The following is a 23121-nucleotide window of genomic DNA, read 5'->3' on the forward strand; positions in this document are numbered from 1 at the left end:
GTTCTTTAGATTTTTTTAAAATACACATTTGATTTACACCACTTCTGGAATATGTAGTGGCACTGTACGTTTGAAGTTTCTCCTTTACATCTGTTAATATTTTTATGAGGATATAAATTGAAATTAAAATTCATAACAATTATCTATGCAATGTTTTAATGGGCATCCATGCAAATACATGTACATCCCAACGATATTGTAACATATTGACAACCACAAAAATTATCACGAGTGTAAGTTAATCACACTATACTTCTATCTTAATTGAATGAATGAACACACACGTGACAATATGTAGCTAAAAAGGTCATTAGTGATCACACATGAACCTTCTCAGCTTTTTCCAAAATAATTTCTTCCCGTTGATATTCGTTGTCCACTCCACACTTTCGGCCTCTTTTAACAAAGTCTTCAGTGCTACTGTAAAATGTTTTGAATCAATGTCATCCAACAGAATAAGAAGAATGGTGTCCTTATTCCCATCTGCTAACTTGTGGTTGGCTACCACTGTTTCGTACTGGCACCATTGATCTTCCAAGAAATTGTTCGACAAAACTAATATAAATGTTCGACTAGCCTCAACATTTTCCAATATATTATCTACGTGGGAACCAATTGGTAGAAAGTTTCTTTCGTGAAGACACAACTTATAGTTTTCTTTATTCTCTAAAGTTTCAACGAGTTCCGACATAATCCACTTCCGATCATGCGTATTGTAAGCAACAAAACTGTCGTATTTTTTAACATCCTTATTGATGAACCTCCGATATCTACGCCGTCGTCCACCCATACAATTGTGGAGATGATACATAATATCCCATTTTAACTTTCGAATAAGTATAAAAGTGAACAGAAAAATGAATACGAAGGACCCCACCGTTATACCAATAAGAAATCCTCTGTCCAACGGATTACATTTTATTCTGAGAATATTTTGATGTTCATGTATATGATTTCCTTTCCACTCCTTTGGTGAGTCGCACTGATTTGAATCATAATGTTTTACGTGTCCTCTATTCATGCGTGACCACTGAATAAACCATTCGAGATCGCAGTCACAGGCAAAAGGGTTAAAAGATACATCTATGGACAAATTTGGATGTTTCCACATTTCTTCTGTAAACGAATCTTCTCGAATGGACGTTAACTGGTTCTTCCGAAGCAGAATAGTATGAAGGTGGGAATTATTACTAAACGTGTCCTTGTGAATATGTCGTATAAAATTATTATCTAAATTCAATACATGTAGGTTCTTTAAATGCGAAATGTATGGAACAAAATTCAGTAAAGCCTGGCGTAGTGTAAGGTTGGCTAGATTTAGAAGAGGAGACAGCATATCGCGAAAATCTTGGTCCTCGAAATTTGAAAAGTCAAATTTTGACATGTCTAATTCCACAAGATTTGGGCACTTGCTGAATATAGTTCTGTAGTGTAACATTTCCTTCGTTACTCTTTTATAGCTTCCAAGAAACAAAGCTTCCAATGACTCTGACTGGAAAGCGTCTTCTTCAATAGATAAATCGTACGTTAGCATATTCTCCACGTATAATTCTTTCAAACTTCTAATTGTTGAAAACGAATTACTTTTGAATATGCTTATTGCGTTGAATGATAAATTGAGGCATTTTAATTCCGTCAAACAGTGACCTTGTCTGTAGAACTCAAGCGAGTCTGATATGTGATTTATCGCTAAATACAGTCTCTCCATGCATGGAACATACGAATTTCTTTCTGCATCGCACAAAACCGGAACAGATGAAAGCTCATTCTGAGTAAGATTTAAGCATTTAATGTTGGATAGACCCTCCATTTTCAACGCAAGAATATCATTGTTGCTCAGGTCAAGAGTTCGTAATTCAGTTAAATTTTTGAATGAAGTTCCGCTAACGTTTACTAACCCCCACTTTCTCAATCTAAGTGTTTTAAGTGAACCATTATTGCTGTGTAGACTTTTAAATGCATCTATGGGGAGTTCCGTGGTAAGGTTAAACCTTTTCACGTCTGATATGTCGAGATCACTAATTTGAACACAACTTTTTAGACCATCCAACACTTTCTGTATAGAAGTGTAGTTAAGGTCATTTCTAGACAGATCCAACTTCTCAAGTTTGGGAATATGTTGGAATGCTTTATCAGATATATGTACCACAGTACTTCGACTGAGGATCAAAGTTTCAATCTTCAATGAAACAATGGGTTCAAAAAAGTTGTCATGGATGTAGCGGAACTTGTTTCCAGATAGATCTATACTTGTGATTGAGCAAGGCAATTTATCGAGAGGCTTTATGTCTGTTAGATTCTTCCCCGAACAATCTGCTGTGGCATTAGTACAAAAGCAGGGCGTTCCGGGGCAAACGTTCAAGGTTGTACATCCCTCAGTGCAGCTGCAGATCACCAACATTATAATCCATGGGACGCTATGTTGAGATGTGACCTGCAATTATGAATGCAAATGAAGTAAATTTCGATATAGAATGTCTGCTAAGTAGAATTAATTCCTTCATCATTTTGATTCTCTCTATTTAGAAATGTGGTTTCATTTAATTAGTAACAAAGGCAATAAATATTGGTTCTCAGACCATGCAGATATATTAAAACGCATACCTACTCTGAAGGCCTTACTAATAACAGACCTCACGTGTTCTTTACTAGCAATATCTCAGAAGTATTCACATGCGCTGATTTATTCACGGGGTGCAAATTTTGAATATAGCAAATCAGCGCATGTGAACGGGGCTTACACCTCGGGCTGTCTGACTGCATTTTGCAAATTCTATGGTCGTTATAATGATCTAATTTGTAAATAGAAACTATAAGCCTTGTTTATACGGCGAGAAATTTACTCATGCGTATATTTGCTCATGAGCAAATTTGCTCCTGTGTACAAAAGTAAATTTACAACGCATTCCCGTGTGATTTTAGGTACCGTGAGTAAGTAGCGTGTAGTCTATTATTCTATTCATTTGTAATCATGACTTTCATAAGAATGACTTCATTCAGGAGAAAGAGAATTCTTCCATCTGTATCAAGCATTGGAATTACAGTAGGATGTTCCAATGAACGACGTCTCCATATGAGTGAAAAATTCTCGAGAGGGACGTTAAAGAAGATAAAATCCATCCATCCAATGAGCGTGTTTTTCGAGGAAAATCACGACCAAGCTTCTGGTTTGAGAAGTATGTTCTTAAAAAGTTCAATGATGAAAAATGTTGGAGAATTTTAGAATGAAGAGACTTATCTCTTTATTTGTAGAGGGCTTAGTGAAAAGCTCTCTCCATCAAGAAACACCGTGGAGGAACCTCTTACAATGCAGAAGAAAGTGGCCATTGCTATATACATGTATTGGCTGCATCTTCAAATTTGCTTTTGATCACAAGAGTAAACAGATTTGCACCTACCCTTGACTAGGTGTAAATATGCTTACAAGCGTTTTTTGCATATATATGCAAGTGTGTTTATACAGCAACATATGCTTACATAAGTATATTTACATATATGCAAATTATTTGCATATGAGTAAAGTGCACCGTATAAACAGGGTAGAAAATTGTCTGCAGTGCTTCATACCATTTTTACTACAGATTACTCTGTTTACCTGATCAAAATATAGAACTTACAGCGGGTGTGGCCGGTCAAACGGGCGATGCTTATTCCTCATAGGCACCTGATCCCACTTCCGGTTTTGTTGAGGGGCCCGTGTTAGTCCTACTGTTTAGTCTTAATATTGTATTTTTATAGGTTTAATGAAATCGGTCCCTGTTCATTATCTTCACCTAACCATTTATCACTGTTTTATTCTTCTTCATTTCATATTTCCCATGTCTAAGGAGTATAAATAACACCAAAATGTTGGACACAGTACTCTCAATATAAACTATAAATAACATTAGAAGTGTTGAACGCAGTACTCTCAATATATCCTATAAATAACATTACAAGTGTTGGACGCAGTACTCTCAATATATCCTGTAAATAACATTACAAGTGTTGGACGCATTATTCTCAATATATCCTATAAATAACATTAAAAGTGTTGGACGCAGTACTCTCAATATATCCTATAAATAACATTACAATTGTTAGACGCAGTACTCTCAATATAGCCTATAAATAACACACAGGAACCACTGGTAACAGCCAGACTAAGTATCATGCACTCATTAAAGAGAGAGGAATCGTGTAAAATAGGGAAATTATAAAAATGCATTTAAAATTGAAATTCAAAAATTAAATCCAAATAACATCTAATATTTCCAATTTCACGAGATGACAACCCGGAAAATGTGTTTCAATCTTACAATAGTAAAAACAGGAATTATATGATAGAGTTCAAGAAGTCCATTCTTACAGCGAAAAAAATGCCTACTAAGTAAAAGTATTTAAACAAGAGGACCATGTAAAAAGTTAATCTTCCGCTGTACCCCTGTTGTGACCCTACACTGCCCTTGGGGGCATTGATTTTAACAAGTCTGAATGTGCACTACCTTAGGATGGCCGCCTGTTAACATGATTAATCATACCTTAGCTGTTAGTGATGATCAGATTTTTAAAGACTTTTTTATTATATATTTTCTGATGTAAAACTTTCCGTATCATGGCCTCATCTAACATGACCCTATTGCTGTTTAATAAAAAGAAAAAGGGGTTTTAAGTTTGTCTCCATATATCTCATCATCTAAAATTGTTTCCTCGCCGCGATCAGGTCGAATGATTATGTCTAATTTATCATATTTACCAAGAGCTAAAACTGAAAATTTTAAACATTCATACAGCTACTCTTCTGCATTCCTTTGGAACAAACTGTCTCAAAAAGTTCGAAGCTCTGGTTCGGTTGGCATTTTTTAAGGTATGTATTTGAATGAATATTTTCATAGAAGTAGCACTTAAACATCGTGTTTTCCTCTTTTTGTTCAGATGTGCCAAATGTAGTTGTGATATGGCAATGTGTGTGCGTGTGTCTTATGCTATTTTTTCTTCTTTCCTTTTATGTCATGTACTCATATTTAAGTAATAATTTTATCGCTAATTGGGTGTGTCTTATGATATATTTTTTCACCTTTTCCTTTTATATCGTATTCATGTTTAAATACTAATTTTAGATGTTAATTTTATGTTTGTGTATATGTTTTAATGCAGGACCACAATGGAAACTAGCTGTATGATAATTTGTGTAATCCTGGATAAATAAAGACTATTATTATTATTATGATGTGAACAAACCTGAATCTGCACTACCTAAGGATGCTTGCATGTAAATATGACTCATCAAGACCTATTGTTCTTGACCGCCATAAAATGGCTGAAATATTGCCAAAACGGCGTCAAACCGTAATTAATCAATCTTGAGAAGATTTTAAAAGATTTTTGTATTCCCATGTAAAGATTAGTCACTAATGTGACCCCTCTCTACCCCCAGGGGCATAATTTGAATCTACATTCTTTAAGGAAGTTTTCACATAGTTTTGTATTTTCTGGCTCGGTGGTTTTTTAGAAGAATTTTAAAATTTCACAATATTTCTTAATTATCTTCCTTTTGAAAGGGGTGTGACTCTACATTTGAATACTTTTCAATTTCCTTCAGCCAAGGATTTTTATGGCAGGTTTGGTGGCAATTGGTGCAACGGTTCCGGAGAAGTCAAATGTGTAAAGTTTACCGACAGACAGACGGATTGGCAGACTAAAGGTGATCCGAAAAGTTCACTTGAACTGTTAACGCAGGCGAGCTAGTTTATTCTTTCGGCAATTGCGATAGATAGTTAGTGATAGTATTGCAAAAACGTACAAAATAGTAAAAACATGCACTTTATACAATAGGGGTTTAAGTCCATTCTTTCATCAACAGAAACATGTACTAAGTAATAGTATAAGAAGTCCATTCTTTTAGTTGCAGAAACGAGCACCGAGTCATAATATTTTTTTAAAGTCTACTGTCAATAATAGACACGCATACTAACACATGACCAAGTAATACAACTAGCATATAACGTTTCATTCTTTCAGCAATAGATGCATGTATAATTCCAATGTTATTTATTACAAGTGTTTTGATTGGACAAAAATAAAGCTGAACAAGAGTTTATACATCAATAAATCCGAAAACGCGATGTATTCATACACGCCTGAAAACAAATAACATAGTGCGGGGAAACTATTCAAATTTTTGCAATTGTTAATGAAGTGAATGAATTGGAATTATAAGAATCAAACATTCTTTTTGAAGAATTTATCGATGTGTAAACTCCGGCCATTTTACTCACAAACTTAACATAAAAGTGCTTCGCACTTTTATTTAGTTTGTGAGTAAAATGTCCGGAGTTTACACATCGATAAATTCTTCAAAAAGAATGTTTAATCCTATAATAAACCATCTCTTTTGAAATCCTAACAAATAAAGAAAATCATGTTTCATCAAGCAGGAATATCTTACCATGATGACGCTTCTCTCAAAGCGCCGTTCTCCTCCTGCAATAAGGAGATAAATGGTACACTTTTCTCCAGTATCAGGAATCGTGATCTAAGTAGAGAAATGAACACATTCCATCAAATCTCAGGAAGTCATCAAAGTCATCAATAACCTTCCGCATGCGGTAAAACTTCCGTGCCAGACCAGTTTACATAGAGGCTATTTATACAACTATTGTCAAGCAGTGACAAAATCTTCTTTTCATTGATATACGAAATATTAGCCGAATAGTTAATTATCTATTCAAATAGAAACAGGTACACCTTTGACCTCAAAAACATCAGTCACCTCTTGTCTACAAATGTCTTGAGTTATCCTTGTTTTCTTCCGCATTTTGCTGTAGCAGAGGGGGACCTGATCACGTGATAAGTCTGGCAGACTATCACTAATATTGAATACTCCACTCTGCAGCAATAAGCCATGATACTCATCACGGTCACACGTCTGTATCAAAGTCAAATCCGTCAACGGGGAGTGGGTTTTCGCTGAGCAATGAATGTATAGTATACATTGTCAATACATAGAGCAAGATATTTTTAAAGAAACATACATGCGGCTCATTTGTTTGACCTTGAAGCTTCCTGGTCATGATCATGTTCAATTTCTGGGTGTATGGTTTCACTTGTAATACACAAAGTAGAGCATTGTGACGTCGTTAAAACTTTATATGTTTGTAAAATTCATTTAAAAACACAATTAAAAGCATATTTATCAAGGGATAAATTAGATTATATATGTAATTAATTTGTTGAGTGTAATATACACTGAGTAAAGTCGTACACCAATGATATACTTTGTTGCATTGCTTCGAGTCGTGCAATCTAATCACCTCAGAGTTGAGTGAGTATTGATGAAGCATTTTGCTTGCTCCACAGCAATGCTTTCGATTCGATTTTATTTTTAGATATTTGTCAAAACATACACATTCCACTTTATATTTGGCATTGATAGTTTCGTAAAAGTGCCTCTAGAGCTCCATAAAGTTAGTATGCAGTATCAAAAATGGGTTTCTTAGAAAACAAATTTATAGAAATTAGTCAAGTCTTAATTTGGTATAGTCCCATTGAATGTAGTGATTTTTGCTAATTGATGAGGAAGTAGTGTTTTATATTATTCACTTAATGTGGTAATGTATGTCTAATTTTAGCCATGAGAACAAAGTACAAGGTAAATAACTGAAGTACATGATACTTGTGACAGTACAAGTGTTCCTGACTCAATCGAAGAGTTTGTGCCTAATTATGGCCACTCTAAAACACGTTAATTCAAGTGAATCGTTAAAATTTTAAATCTATTTCCTCTTTCTCCGCGTCAGAAGGCACATAAGGTTGTTACGCTGTCACTTATTTCTGTCCTTAGCCACCGTTTCCCTGTTATTCCATCGAGACCATCCAGTTGCAATTCTCTCTTTCTGAATTGTTCTCCTCTAAGTGGTCTAAGGACGTCCTCCCGAGTATTTCACTATAATGATACACATTTTATCTCTATTTTGCCCCCCCCCCCCCCCCCCCCCCCCCGTCTTTCTCCCTTTCGTTTGGGATTTTGATTTTGGGACAGTTCTTGTCTTCGTATTACTTAATGTTGCATTATCTTTTTTGGAATTGACATTGGAATAAAGGTTTTCAAATATCTGATCTTATCAAGTATTTCCTTCCCAAACCTCCAAACGATGATTGTCGATAATTGTAATTGTTTTATGACAAAAACATTAAAACAGTTACCAACAAGTTAGCATGATTGTGTTTGTTTGTTTGCATATTGCTTTGCTTCCCATTGGATAAATTTTTCTTTCAAGTAGACAAGCTTTTTATGCATGAAAGGCGAAGATAAGGATTAGTGATTGATCTCATAATTCCTATCAAGAATACATATTTAAGAGTAAGGGAAACACGGACTCCTGGATATACAAGAGGTGTGATCAGGTGCTTAGGAGGAGTAAACATCCCCTGTCTACCTTTCACACCCTATGATCCCCATATCTTATCAGATAAACAGAGTAAGACGTAGTCAAAATCAATATGCCAATTGATATGATACACGTCAGACAACATTTGACCCAACGACAAGTTGTATTGGTAAAATTGATCGTTCTAATGCCCATAAAATTTGAGAAACGTTCATTTTAAACGAGACTGTTGAAACCCCTGTAACATCAATTTATTTGTCAGTGACCTGCCTCGATTTGAAACTGGTCATATGAGAAGCAAGCTCTTGCGTATCGAATCAATTGAGAGACACAAACACCATGTATGCAGGTGACAATGGATTATTGCGACATAAATGTTGGAAGTTGATGATGGAGAAGCTGAAGCCATCACGTTTGTCAAAAAGTTGATCTGTTAGTTTGCACTTAACATCTATGTTCGATAAATATCCAAGTACGAAGCAGATATTGAAAGACTCTGTGGTGTCCTTTATTTGGAGTTCACTGGGATTTACAGAATTGATTTACTGTTTATAGATATATCTAACTGTTCAGATGAAGACCACAGCAAGAGATTGTATATTCTCGTGTAGCTTTCGAATAAAGTATGCCTCGTAAGAATATGAAAACAGGTCAGGTAATAAAGGAGCAGAATTCGTGCCCATGATCATTCCAACAGATTGTTGGAAACCCTTATTACTAAACACTACGAAGAAAAACTCTAGCATCTATTTAATAGCAACCCCAGAGTACTCGTGCGTAAAATCAGAGTGATGTTTAACAAAGAAGTGTTTTGGATGACTGAACACAAGATATGAATATTTCCTTTTTAAATTTCATTGACGTAAAAGCTGTCTGTCTAAAACCCTAGTCTTTAATTGATCGTAAGGATGGTCGTGTAAATTGTTGAAAATTCGTTTGAGAAAAGTTTTGCGATTTCAAATTTACTAAAACTTCATAAGAATGTGGTTTTAGAATTTATATTAGCTTTACACAGGTTCAGGCATATCTTGTGGAACAATACGTCTGAAGTTTCTCTTTCACAGCTGTTGATATTTTCGTGAGGAGCAGAGAGAGAGGCTTGGTAGAACATTTACTGCAGCAAGTTTAGGAATCCAGTTTGGGTAAGGCAACTCATATTCAATTGACTCTGATATTAAATGTGATTAAAATTAAAGCATGATTTTGAAACATTTCATCTTTTGAAAGGGAAGTTGAAGTACAACCCGAAACGTAAATCATGCGACACCGGTCGCATGCTTAAAGAAGAATAACAACAGAAATGTTTCTATGAAAAGTGGACAATATATACAATAATATCTATGAAATTGAAAACTTTCATATTTACTTGATTTAGTCAAAAAATAGTTTTAGTAGAAATTAATCTGAACATGTATTTTTATTTGGGAGAAAACATTTACATTTAACCTACAAATTTGAAAGAAAATTGCATACATCTTTTTTTATATCAAGCCCATAATAAACAAAAGTTTAAGGATGATTAATACTCACGTGCACTATTAATTTGCACCTTATCCAGCATGTGCCATATTACATCTGTTTTAGCTAAACAGCGGAGTCCTACATTTGTACCTAATCTACATTGTTAGCCATTAAAAAACGTACTTATCTCCGTCTCCAACACGAACATCTTCCTCTTCTTTATTTAGCTAAGTGTCATGATAAAGCTTATTTGTTATGTGTTATGTGTGACAGCTTTCTAGATTTTCTCTGTGCATTCAATTTCTTTCTCTCGCTTAAATCGCGGAAGAATTTCCTGATATCATATGATTGCGTATGAAAAGAAATTGTTTTGACTTTAGTACAACTTTTAAAAAATGTTACATAAATAAGAATAAAGACATGAAGAGAGTACATGTGGACTGTATAAATTCCACGTGTGTCTGTTGCTCGTTATTGTCACAGAGACACCTCAAATCAGTGATATTCTAAGATCTTTGTTATAATCAGATACAAATGTTCTGCACACCCGCCAATGTAACTACAGTGTATGTTTATACAGTGTATTTGTTTAAAATATCACGGAAGAACCAAGATGGAAGAAGTACTTTAGGAATACAGAAACCTTCTTTTTTAAATCTCATGTTCTATAGCTAGGATTCTTTTCTCGTTATGTACATGTATTCCTATGCCAAGGACTATTATTATGTTCCCCAAACAAAGTTTGGGAACATATTGTTTTTACTCTGTTTCTTATTAAGGTCTTCCGTTTCCAACGGAAGACCTTCTAGTGATTGTACTGTTTATTAGGGTCTTCCGTCTTCAGCGGAAGAACCTTCTATTATTCTATTGTTGATTTTTCACTTTTCTTATTATTAAGGTCTTCCGTCTCCTGCGGAAGACCTTACTATTATTGTTCGCGTTCTTCTTCTTCATTATTAAGGTTTTCCGTCTCCTGCGGAAGACCTTACTATTATTGTTCGCGTTCTTCTTCTTCATTATTATTATTATTATTATTATTAAGGTCTTCCGTCTCCTGCGGAAGACCTTACTATTATTGTTCGCGTTCTTCTTCTTCATTATTATTATTATTATTTTCCTTGGTAGTACACGCGTTTTTCTCAGCCATTTCTCGATCGATTTTCACGAAATTTTCAGGAAAGATGTCTTTTGGTGACGAGACTTTGCTTGCAAAATTTCGTGCATGACGTCACTTCCGGTCAGGAGTTATCTCTCTTTTAGTGACTTTTTGAAGGGCCTTGTTGTCCACACATCTCCTCCGTTACTTTTGAAGCTAGAGTCTTGAAATTTCTACACAAGATAGAGTAAACATTTTAGAAGATTTGTGGGGGATTCGATTTTACCGGAGCTGATTTGCCTAAACGCTCGCCTGGACCTGAAAAAATGGATGCCAAAATTTTCCGCCGATTTCGGCGATTTTTGACCTTTGATCTCCAATATCTTTTTTCTTGCAAATATTTTGTTAAGACATGTAGAACAAAAGTTGTGCACATTTACGAGATCTTTTCGAAAATATCAAGATTTAGGGGCTAGCCCCTTCAATTAGGGATCTAGAAGGGCTCAAAGTCTAGATCAAATATCTCAAAAATCGTTAATATTTTGGTATAAGTCAAAGAACAAAAAATGTTCATCTCAACAATCCAAATCTATTCATATAAAAATTTAGGTCATATGTTACGTAATAAGGGATTTTAAGGGCCAAAACCGTAAATTTTTTACCCCTTGTATCTCGAAAACGACAAATATTTTGAAAAGCAATAAAGAACAAAAGTTGTTCAGAATGATGATCTGAACAATATGCATATTTCGTTTTTACCCTATGTGGCCCCGTTAGGGAGCTACAGTTTGGCCCCTAAAAATTACTTCTAGAAATAACTCGAGAACGGTAAAGAATTTCTAAATACTTGTTGAACAAAAAATGTTTGAAATGTCATGACCTTTCTTACGATATCAAGCAAAAGGGGCTGACCCTTTAAATTAGGGGCCCAGAAGGGTCCAAATGTTTATGAGAATATCTCAGAAACTATTAATATTTTGTAATAAGTCATTGAAGCGGAAATGTTCATCTCAACGAGCTTGATCTTATCAAATCAAAAAGTAGGTCATATGTTACGTAATTAGAGATTTTAAGGGCCAAAATCGTAAATATTTGACGCCTCATATCTTTAAAACGACATATTTTTTGAAAAGCATTATTGAACAAAAGTTGTTCAATGTGTCCTAACCTGTCGATCAATATCCAAAAATGGGTCTGTGGGCCTCATGGCTCGCCTGTAGAGTCGATTTTTGTCGATATCAGTCGATTTCAAAAACTTGTAACTGGTAAATAGTTTGTAAGGACATATTGAACAAAAGTTGTTCAGTTTATCGAGATCTATCGATTGATATCAAGAAATAGGCCTATGGTCCTAACGGCTCGCCTGTAGAGTCGATTTTTTGTCGATATCGGTCGATCTCAATGACTTTTTACAGGTAAATATTTTGTAAAGACATATAGAACTAAAGTTGTTGAGTCTATAGAGGGCTAACAAATGACATCAAGAAATAGGCCCGCGGGCCTTATGGCTCGCCTGGAGAGTCGAATTTCAAACGAATTTCACCGCAACTTTGCTTCAGAAGCTTATGATATGAAAAATTGATTATATCTAAAGTGTCTTAAAGTCGGAAACTAAATTGGGACTCATTTGTCTTTTCTTTTTTTTTTTAACTTCGAGTGCATCAACAAATCGGACGGAAGACCTACTCGTTGCTCGCAACGAGATCGTGTCTAGTTATTATTATTATTCTTTTTTTTTCTCCTTACTGATTTTTGTGCAGAAGATTTCTCGGAGATGGCTGGATCAATTTGCTTCAAATTTTCAGGATTGATGCGTTGCCATTTGAAGTTTGTACCGCCGTTTCAATTTTTGAAAAATCACTTCCGGTTGGAAGTTATCCCCCTTTTATCGATTTTCAGATGACCATTTTGTCCAGACAAAAACTCAAAAACGATAAAACCTAGAGTGCTGAAATTTTCAGTGATGTTAGACGACATGTTGTAGTTGTGCACCTGGGTTTTCAAAATTTCCGGAAGTGCCTAATATGGAAGCTCGGTAGGGGTCGAAAATGGGGTTTAAAAAAGTGTCTCATTTTTCTCCACGTTTTAAATCATAACTATTTACTCGTAAATATTTTGCTTAGACATATATAACAAAAGTTGTACAGTTTATTGAGATCTTTCGTGTCATATCAAGAAATGGGCCCATAGGCCTCATGGCTCGCCTGAACCATTGAATTTCTGTTACAATGATTAACTTTTTTCTCACGAAACTTTTGATAAGACATGTAGAATAAAAGTTGTTCAGGTTTGCAAGATCTATCTAATGATATCAAAAACTAGGCCTCAGGGCGTCATGGCTCGCCTGAACAGTCGAATTTGTATCACAATTAATAACATTAATAACTTTTTTCTCAAGAAACTTTTGACAAGACATGTAGAACAAAAGTTGTTCAGTTTCGCAAGGGTTAACTAACGATGTTAATAATTAGGCCTGCGGGTCTCATGGCTCACCTGAACAGTTGGGTTATTGTTGCAATCTATAACATTTTTGTCAAGAAACTTTTAATAAGACATCTTGAACAAAAGTTGTTCAGTTTTGCAAGATCTTTCGAACAACATCATGAAAAAGGCCAACGGGCCTCATGGCTCGCCTGAACAGTTTGATCAGTGTCACAATTACTAACTTTTTTCTCGAGAATCTTTTGATAAGACATGTAGAGCAAAAGTTGTTCAGTTTTGCAAGATCTTTCAAACGATATCAAGAAAAAGGCCCACGGGCCTTATGACTCGCCTTAACAGTGATAAATGTCGCATAACGTTATACTCGTAAATATTTTTTTTTAGACATATATAACAAAAGTTGTACAGTTTATTGAGATCTTTCGTGCCGTATCAAGAAATGGGCCAATGGGCCTCATGGCTCGCCTGAACCATTGAATTTCTGTTACAATGATTAACTTTTTCCTCACGAAACTTTGATAAAACATGTAGAATAAAAGTTGTTCAGTTTTGCAAGATCTATCTAATGATATCAAAAAATAGGCCTGCGGGCGTCATGGCTCGCCTGAACAGTCGAATTTGTATCACAATTAATAACATTAATAACTTTTTTCTCGAGAAACTTTTGATAATTTGATAAGACATGTAGAACAAAAGTTGTTCAGATTCGCAAGCGTTACTAACGATATTAAGAATAAGGCCTGCGGGTCTCATGGCTCACCTGAACAGTTGGGTTATTGTTGTAATCTATAATATTTTAGTCAAGAAACTTTTAATGAGACATCTAGAGCAAAAGTTGTTCAGTTTTGCAAGATGTTTCAAACAACATCATGAAAAAGGCGAACGGGCCTCATGGCTCGCCTGAAGAGTTTGATTAGTGTCACAATCAACAGCTTTTTTCTGGAGAAACTTTTGATAAAACATGTAGACCAAAAGTTGTTCAGGTTTGCAAGATCTTTCAAACGATATCAAGAAAAAGGCCCACGGGCCTTATGACTCGCCTTAACAGTCTGATAAATGTCGCAATCAATACCTTTTTTCTTAAGAAAATTTCCATAGGACATGTAGAACAAAATTTGTTCAGTTTTGCGAGATATATCTAGAATGATATAAAAAATAGGCCTTCGGGCGGCATGACTCGCCTGATCAGTCGAATCTGTATCACAGTAAATAACATTATTAACTTTTTTCTCGAAAAAGAGCTGACCCCTTTAATTAGTTGCCGAGAGGTAGAGAGAGTCTTTAATTTATAACATCTAAATGATCAATATTTGTAAAACATTACCAAAGCTAAATTCTACGTCTAGACAATATATTTGTATCATTATTTATGAACGAAAATGTCAGTCAAATTCTTATCTAATCACATCTAAATTTGGACGGAAGACCCACTCGTTGCTCGCAACGAGATCGAATCTAGTTAAGGTCTTCCGTCTCCTGCGGAAGACCTTACTATTATTGTTCGCGTTCTTCTTCTTCATTATTATTATTATTATTATTATTATTTTCCTTGGTAGTACACGCGTTTTTCTCAGCCATTTCTCGATCGATTTTCACGAAATTTTCAGGAAAGATGTCTTGTGATGACGAGACTTTGCTTGCAAAATTTCGTGCTTGACGTCACTTCCGGTCAGGAGTTATCTCTCTTTTAGTGACTTTTTGAAGGGCCTTGTTGTCCACGCATCTCCTCCGTTAGTTTTGAAGCTAGAGTCTTGAAATTTCTACACAAGATAGAGTAAACATTTTAGAAGATTTGTGGGGAATTCGATTTTACCGGAGGCGATTTGCCTGAACGCTCGCCTGGACCTGAAAAAATGGATGCCAAAATTTTTCGCCGATTTCGGCGATTTTTGACCTTTGATCTCCAGTATCTTTTTTCTTGCAAATATTTTGTTAAGACATGTAGAACAAAAGTTGTGCACATTCACGAGGTGTTTTCGAAAATATCAAAATTTAGGGGTAGCCCCTTAAATTAGGGATCTAGAAGGGCTCAAAGTCTACATCAAATATCTCAAAAATCGTTAATATTTTGGTATAAGTCAAAGAACAAAAAATGTTCATCTCAACAATCCAAATCTATTCATATAAAAATTTAGGTCATATGTTACGTAATAAGGGATTTTAAGGGCCAAAACCATAAATTGTTTACCCCTTGTATCTCGAAAACGACAAATATTTTGAAAAGCAATAAAGAACAAAAGTTGTTCAGAATGATGATCTGAACAATATGCATATTTCGTTTTTACCCTATGTGGCCCCGTTAGGGAGCTACAGTTTGGCCCCTAAAAATTACTTCTAGAAATAACTCGAGAACGGTAAAGAATTTCTAAATACTTGTTGAACAAAAAATGTTTGAAATGTCATGACCTTTCTTACGATATCAAGCAAAAGGGGATGACCCTTTAAATTAGGGGCCCAGAAGGGTCCAAAGGTTTGTGAGAATATCTCAGAAACTATTAATATTTTGTAATAAGTCATTGAAGCGGAAATGTCATCTAAACGAGCTTGTTCTTATCAAATCAAAAAGTAGGTCATATGTTACGTAATAAGGGATTTTAAGGGCCAAAATCATAAATAATTGACGCCTCATATCTTGAAAACGACAAATATTTTGAAAAGCATTATTGAACAAAAGTTGTTCAGAATGATAATCTAAACAATATGTACATTTCGTTTTTTCCCTATGTGGCCCCGTTAGGGAGCTACAGTTTGGCCCCTAAATATTTCTTGTAGAGATAACTCGAGAACGGTAAAGAATTTCTAAATACTTGTTGAGCAAAAAATGTTTAAAATGACAAGGCCTTTCTTACGATATCAAGCAAAACGGGCTGGCCCTTTAAATTAGGGGTTCAGAAGGGTCCAAATGTTTTTGAGAATATCTCAGAAACTATTAATATTTTATAATAAGTTGTAGAAGCGGAAATGTTCATCTCAACGAGCTTGATTTTATTAAATGAAAAAGTAGGTCATATGTTACGTAATTAGAGATTTTAAGGGCCAAAATCGTAAATATTTGACACCTCATATCTTTAAAACGACATATTTTTTGAAAAGCATTATTGAACAAAAGTTGTTCAATGTGTCATAACCTATCGATCAATATCAAAAAATGGGTCTGTGGGCCTCATGGCTCGCCTGTAGAGTCGATTTTTGTCGATATCAGTCGATTTCAAAAACTTGTAACTGGTAAATATTTTGTAAGGACATATTGAACAAAAGTTGTTCAGTTTATCGAGATCTATCGATTGATATCAAGAAATAGGCCTATGGTCCTAATGGCTCGCCTGTAGAGTCGATTTTTTGTCGATATCGGTCGATCTCAATAACTTTTTACAGGTAAATATTTTGTAAAGACATATAGAACTAAAGTTGTTGAATCTATAGAGGGCTAACAAATGACATCAAGAAATAGGCCCGCGGGCCTTATGGCTCGCCTGGAGAGTCGAATTTCAAACGAATTTCACCGCAACTTTGCTTCAGAAGCTTATGATATGAAAAATTGATTATATCTAAAGTGTCTTAAAGTCGGAAATTAAATTTTTGACTCATTTGTCTTTTTTTTTTTTTAACTCCGAGTTCATCAACAAATCGGACGGAAGACCTACTCGTTGCTCGCAACGAGATCGTGTCTAGTTATTATTATTATTATTATTCTTTTTTTTTCTCCTTACTGATTTTTGTGCAGACGATTTCTCGGAGATGGCTGGATCAATTTGCTTCAAATTTTCAGGATTGATGCGTTGCCATTTGAAGTTTGTACCGCCGTTTCAATTTTTGAAAAATCACTTCCGGTTGGAAGTTATCCCCCTTTTATCGATTTTCAGATGACCATTTTGTCCAGACAAAAACTCAAAAACGATAAAAGCTAGAGTGCTGAAATTTTCAGTGATGTTAGACGACATGTTGTAGTTGTGCACCTGGGTTTTCAAAATTTCCGGAAGCGCCTAGTATGGAAGCTCGGTAGGGGTCGAAAATGGAGTTTAAAAAAGTGTCTCATTTTTCTCCACGTTTTAAATCATAACTATTTACTCGTAAATATTTTGCTTAGACATATATAACAAAAGTTGTACAGTTTATTGAGATCTTTCGTGTCATATCAAGAAATGGGCCCATAGGCCTCATGGCTCGCCTGAACCATTGAATTTCTGTTACAATGATTAACTTTTTTCTCACGAAACTTTTGATAAGACATGTAGAATAAAAGTTGTTCAGGTTTGCAAGATCTATCTAATGATATCAAAAACTAGGCCTCAGGGCGTCATGGCTCGCCTGAACAGTTGAATTTGTATCACAATTAATAACATTAATAACTTTTTTCTCGAGAAACTTTTGACAAGACATGTAGAACAAAAGTTGTTCAGTTTCGCAAGGGTTAACTAACGATGTTAATAAATAGGCCTGCGGGTCTCATGGCTCACCTGAACAGTTGGGTTATTGTTGCAATCTATAACATTTTTGTCAAGAAACTTTTAATAAGACATCTTGAACAAAAGTTGTTCAGTTTTGCAAGATCTTTCGAACAACATCATGAAAAAGGCCAACGGGCCTCATGGCTCGCCTGAACAATTTGATCAGTGTCACAATTACCAACTTTTTTCTCGAGAATCTTTTGATAAGACATGTAGAACAAAAGTTGTTCAGTTTTGCAAGATCTTTCAAACGATATCAAGAAAAAGGCCCACGGGCCTTATGACTCGCCTTAACAGTGATAAATGTCGCATAACGTTATACTCGTAAATATTTTTTTTAGACATATATAACAAAAGTTGTACAGTTTATTGAGATCTTTCGTGCCGTATCAAGAAATGGGCCCATGGGCCTCATGGCTCGCCTGAACCATTGAATTTCTGTTACAATGATTAACTTTTTCCTCACGAAACTTTGATAAAACATGTAGAATAAAAGTTGTTCAGTTTTGCAAGATCTATCTAACGATATAAAAAAATAGGCCTACGGGCGTCATGGCTCGCCTGAACAGTCGAATTTGTATCACAATTAATAACATTAATAACTTTTTTCTCGAGAAACTCTTGATAAGATATGTAGAACAAAAATTGTTCAGATTCGCAAGCGTTACTAACGATGTTAAGAATAAGGCCCGCGGGTCTCATGGCTCACCTGAACAGTTGGGTTATTGTTGTAATATATAACATTTTAGTCAAGAAACTTTTAATGAGACATCTAGAGCAAAAGTTGTTCAGTTTTGCAAGATGTTTCGAACAACATCATGAAAAAGGCGAACGGGCCTCATGGCTCGCCTGAAGAGTTTGATTAGTGTCACAATCAATAGCTTTTTTCTGGAGAAACTTTTGATAAAACATGTAGACCAAAAGTTGTTCAGGTTTGCAAGATCATTCAAACGATATCAAGAAAAAGGCCCACGGGCCTTATGACTCGCCTTAACAGTCTAATAAATGTCGCAATCAATAACTTTTTTCTTAAGAAAATTTCCATAGGACATGTAGAACAAAATTTGTTCAGTTTTGCGAGATATATCTAGAATGATACAAAAAAAAAAAAATAGGCCTCCGGGCGGCATGACTCGCCTGATCAGTCGAATCTGTATCACAGTAAATAACATTATTAACTTTTTTCTCAAAAAAAAGCTGACCCCTTTAATTAGTTGCCGAGAGGTAGAGAGAGTCTTTAATTTATAACATTTAAATGATCAATATTTGTAAAACATTACCAAAGCTAAATTGTACGTCTAGACAATATATTTGTATCATTATTTATGAACGAAAATGTCAGTCAAATTCTTATCTAATCACATCTAAATTTGGACGGAAGACCCACTCGTTGCTCGCAACGAGATCGAATCTAGTTATTATTATTATTTTTATTCTTTTTTTTTCTCCTTACCAATTTTGTGCAGAGGATTTCTCAGAGATGGCTTGACCGATTTACTTCAAATTTTCAGGGTTGATGCATTGCTATTTGAAGTTTAAATCTTTTTTTGAATTTTTGAAAATTCACTTCCGGTTGGAAGTTATCCCCCTTTTATCGATTTTCAGATGACCATTTTGTCCAGCCAAAATCTCAAAAACGATAAAAGCTAGAGTGCTGAAATTTTCAGTGATGTTAGACGACATGTTGTAGTTGTGCACATCGGTTTTCAAAATTTCCGGAAGTGCCTAGTATGGAAGCTCGGTAGGGGTCGAATATGGAGTTTTAAAAAGTGTCCATTTTTTTCCACGTTTTAAATCATAACTTTTTACTCGTAAATATTTTGCTTAGACATATATAACAAAAGTTGTACAGTTTATTGAGATCTTTCGTGTCATATCAAGAAATTGGCCCATAGGCCTCATGGCTCGCCTGAACCATTGCATTTCTGTTACAATGATTAACTTTTTTCTCACGAAACTTTTGATAAGACATGTAGAATAAAAGTTGTTCAGTTTTGCAAGATCTATCTAACGATATCAAAAACTAGGCCTCAGGGCGTCATGGCTCGCCTGAACAGTCGAATTTGTATCACAATTAATAACATTAATAACTTTTTTCTCGAGAAACTTTTGACAAGACATGTAGAACAAAAGTTGTTCAGTTTCGCAAGCGTTAACTAACGATGTTAATAAATAGGCCTGCAGGTCTCATGGCTCACCTGAACAGTTATTGTTGCAAGCTATAACATTTTTGTCAAGAAACTTTTAATAAGACATCTAGAACAAAAGTTGTTCAGTTTTGCAAGATGTTTCGAACAACATCATGAAAAAGGCGAACGGGCCTCATGGCTCGCCTTAACAGTTTGATTAGTGTCACAATCAATAACTTTTTTCTCGAAAAACTTTTGATAAGACATGTAGAACAAAAGTTGTTCAGTTTTGCAAGATCTTTCAAACGATATCAAGAAAAAGGCCCACGGGCCTTATGACTCGCCTTAACAGTCTGATAAATGTCGCAATCAATAACTTTTTTCTCAAGAAAATTTTAATAGGACATGTAGAACAAAATTTGTTCAGTTTTGCGAGGTATATCTAGAATGATAAAAAAAGGCCTCCGGGCGACATGACTCGCCTGATCAGTCGACTTTGTATCGCAGTAAATAACATTATTAACTTTTTTGTCGAAAAAAAGGCTGACCCCTTTCATGAGTGGCCGAGCGCGGCAGAGATTCTTTAATTCATAGCACTTAAATGATCAATATTTGTAAAACATTACCGAAGCTAAATTGTACGTCTAGACAATATATTTGTATCATTATTTATGAACGAAAATCTCAGTCAAATTCTTATCTCCTCACATCTAAAATTGGACGGAAGACCTACTCGTTGCTCGCAACGAGATTGCATCTAGTTATTATTATTATTATTTTTTTTCCCTTTCGTCTCCTAGACCGTTGGATGGATTTTCCTGAAACTTTTACAGGTTATAGACAACGATGGTACCTCGAGGCATTTTTTTCATTTTTTCAAAATTCACTTCCGGTCGCAAGATATGTCCAATTTTCGTCTTTTTACAAGATATCTTGTCCAGCGTTTTTCTCAGAAACGGTAAAAGATAGAGTCACCAAATTTTCAGAGTTAATAGATCTCACTTTGTAGGCGCGCAGTAGGGGGTTAAGAATGTCGGCCGTCACTTCCGGTCGTCACCGAAAGTGATTAAAGGAATCATGAATTTCAAACTTTTTTCTTTCAAATTGAAACCTATTTCGGTTTACTATATCTCGTTCTAATTCTCAAAAAATGTTGACCCCACCGGAAGTTGAATCTTCAACTTCCGGTTATATCAAATAAAGACTATTCATTATCTCATTTTTCAGTGCCATAAATCTCGGTCATGAAACTAGTTAATGAGTTGAGTTTTACATATATTATAGTCACTATAAATGTCTAGAGTAACGTCAAATAATTTTGTAAAATTTACTTCCGGTCGGCAATTACGGCTTATTAGCTGTTTTCGTTGTCCAGCGTTTTTCTCAGAAACGGTAAAAGATAGAGTCACCAAATTTTCAGAGTTGATATATCTCACTTTGTAGGCGTGCAGTAGGGGGTTAAGAATCTTGGCTGTCACTTCCGGTCGTCACCGGAAGTGATTGATGAATCATAAATTTCAAACTTTTTTCTTTCAAATTGAAACCTATATCGGTTTTGTTGTAATTTTCAAAAAATGTTGACCCCACCGGAAGTTGAAACTCCAACTTCCGGTTATATCAAAGAAAGATTATTCATTCTCTCATTTTTCAGTGCCATAAATCTCGGTCATAAAACAAGTTAATGATTTGAATTTTACGTATGTTAGAGACAATATAATTGTCTAGATTATATTTAAATATTTTTGTAAAATTCACTTCCGGTCGTGAGATATGGGGTGGACATATTAAAACCTTGTTTTTTCAGTGTGTCAATAATGAATATAGATAGACGTTTGAAACTTGTAGAGTTGATCAACTAGCATTAGTCCATTGTACACATGCATTCAATTTTTTCGTCCGTCACTTCCGGTCTATACCGGAAGTATTTGAAAAAATGTCGATTTTCCAATTTCTTCGAGTGATTTCTCAGAGATGGCTGGATATATTTTCTTGAAATTTTCAGGAATACTGTCTTATGAAATGACCTTGCTATAGATATTTTTGTTTTACAAAATTCACTTCCGGTCGGAAAATGGGGCCGATTTTCTGTTTCTCAAAAGGAATTTTGTCCAGCACTTTTCTTGGAAAAGGTAAAATATAGGTTCATCATATATTCAGGAATGATCAATCTCCGTTTGTAAGCGTGCAGTAGGGGGTTGAACATGTCGACCGTCACTTCCTGTCGTCACCGGAAGTGATGGAAAGAATCGCAAATTTCAAACTTTTTCTTTTAAATTGAAACCTATACTAGTTTATCAACTCTCTTTCAAAGTGTCAAAATAATATTGAGTCTGTCGGTGGTCAAAACGACTACTTCCGGTTTCTTGATAAAATATCTTTTTACTTTTCGTCTCTTTGTCCCCATAAATCTCGCTTATATTTGAAGTCTTTCATATGATTTTCACATGTCTTAATAAAAGTATCAACTTCTAGAGTTTTGATAATTTTGTTTTTCAAAATTGACTTCCGGTCGGTAGTAACCTGCTACTTTTTCTTTCTTTAGTCTACTTGTTTTTGTTGAGAACTCTTTCAGATAGAGACGTGAAATTTTCAGGGAATATAGACAGTAAAGAATCGATGTCATTTATAGGAAAACGCATCTGAATAGTACTTCCGGTCGTCACCGGAAGTTACGAGAAAGGAGTAAAAAATTCGATAATACATTTCTCATTCATTGTTAAGGCACATTTTCTGATACATTTAAATGGTTTTCGTAGGAATAGAAAGCTCCTTACCGGAAGTGGTCTAACGGAAGACCTACTCATTACTAGTAATGAGTGTCTAGTTATTATGTTCCCCAAACAAAGTTTGGGAACATATTGTTTTTACTCTGTTTCTTATTATTATGTTCCCCAAACAAAGTTTGGGAACATATTGTTTTTACTCTGTTTCTTATTATTATTATGTTCCCCAAACAAAGTTTGGGAACATATTGTTTTTACTTTGTTTCTTATTATTATTATTAAGGTCTTCCGTCTCCTGCGGAAGACCTTACTATTATTGTTCGCGTTCTTCTTCTTCATTATTATTATTTTCCTTGGTAGTACACGCGTTTTTCTCAGCCATTTCTCGATCGATTTTCACGAAATTTTCAGAAAAGATGTCTTTTGGTGACGAGACTTTGCTTACAAAATTTC

General features: G+C 35.0%; 2 protein-coding genes across 4 annotated transcripts in view; one reads left to right on the plus strand and one right to left on the minus strand.

Annotated features, from left to right (window-relative positions):
* Window positions 1–139: 139 nt before the first annotated feature.
* LOC125661256 (toll-like receptor 13) lies at window positions 140–10097 on the minus strand. 3 transcript variants are annotated; one of them, XM_048893235.2, is made up of 3 exons: window positions 10014–10097; window positions 6428–6514; window positions 140–2434 (listed from the first exon to the last, which is right to left on the minus strand). In XM_048893235.2, exons 2-3 carry the CDS (start codon window positions 6428–6430, stop codon window positions 311–313), a joined length of 2127 nt encoding a protein of 708 aa, XP_048749192.1. In that variant the 5' UTR covers window positions 6431–6514; window positions 10014–10097; the 3' UTR covers window positions 140–310. The 3 variants fall into 3 exon arrangements, with proteins under 3 accessions (XP_048749192.1, XP_048749183.1, XP_048749175.1); XM_048893226.2 differs by lacking the exon at window positions 10014–10097 and adding an exon at window positions 9900–9963; XM_048893218.2 differs by lacking the exon at window positions 10014–10097 and adding an exon at window positions 6752–7015.
* Window positions 9372–23121, plus strand: part of LOC125661269 (toll-like receptor 4) — a 39883-nt gene continuing 26133 nt past the window's right edge. Inside the window, exon 1 of the mRNA XM_048893247.2 lies at window positions 9372–9511. The gene's annotated coding sequence lies outside the window, so the exon portion shown is untranslated. The remainder of the gene's footprint in view (window positions 9512–23121) is intronic.

The sequence above is a fragment of the Ostrea edulis genome, chromosome 1 (genome assembly GCF_947568905.1).
Source record: "Ostrea edulis chromosome 1, xbOstEdul1.1, whole genome shotgun sequence".
In the NCBI taxonomy this organism is placed as follows: Eukaryota; Metazoa; Mollusca; class Bivalvia; order Ostreida; family Ostreidae; genus Ostrea; species Ostrea edulis.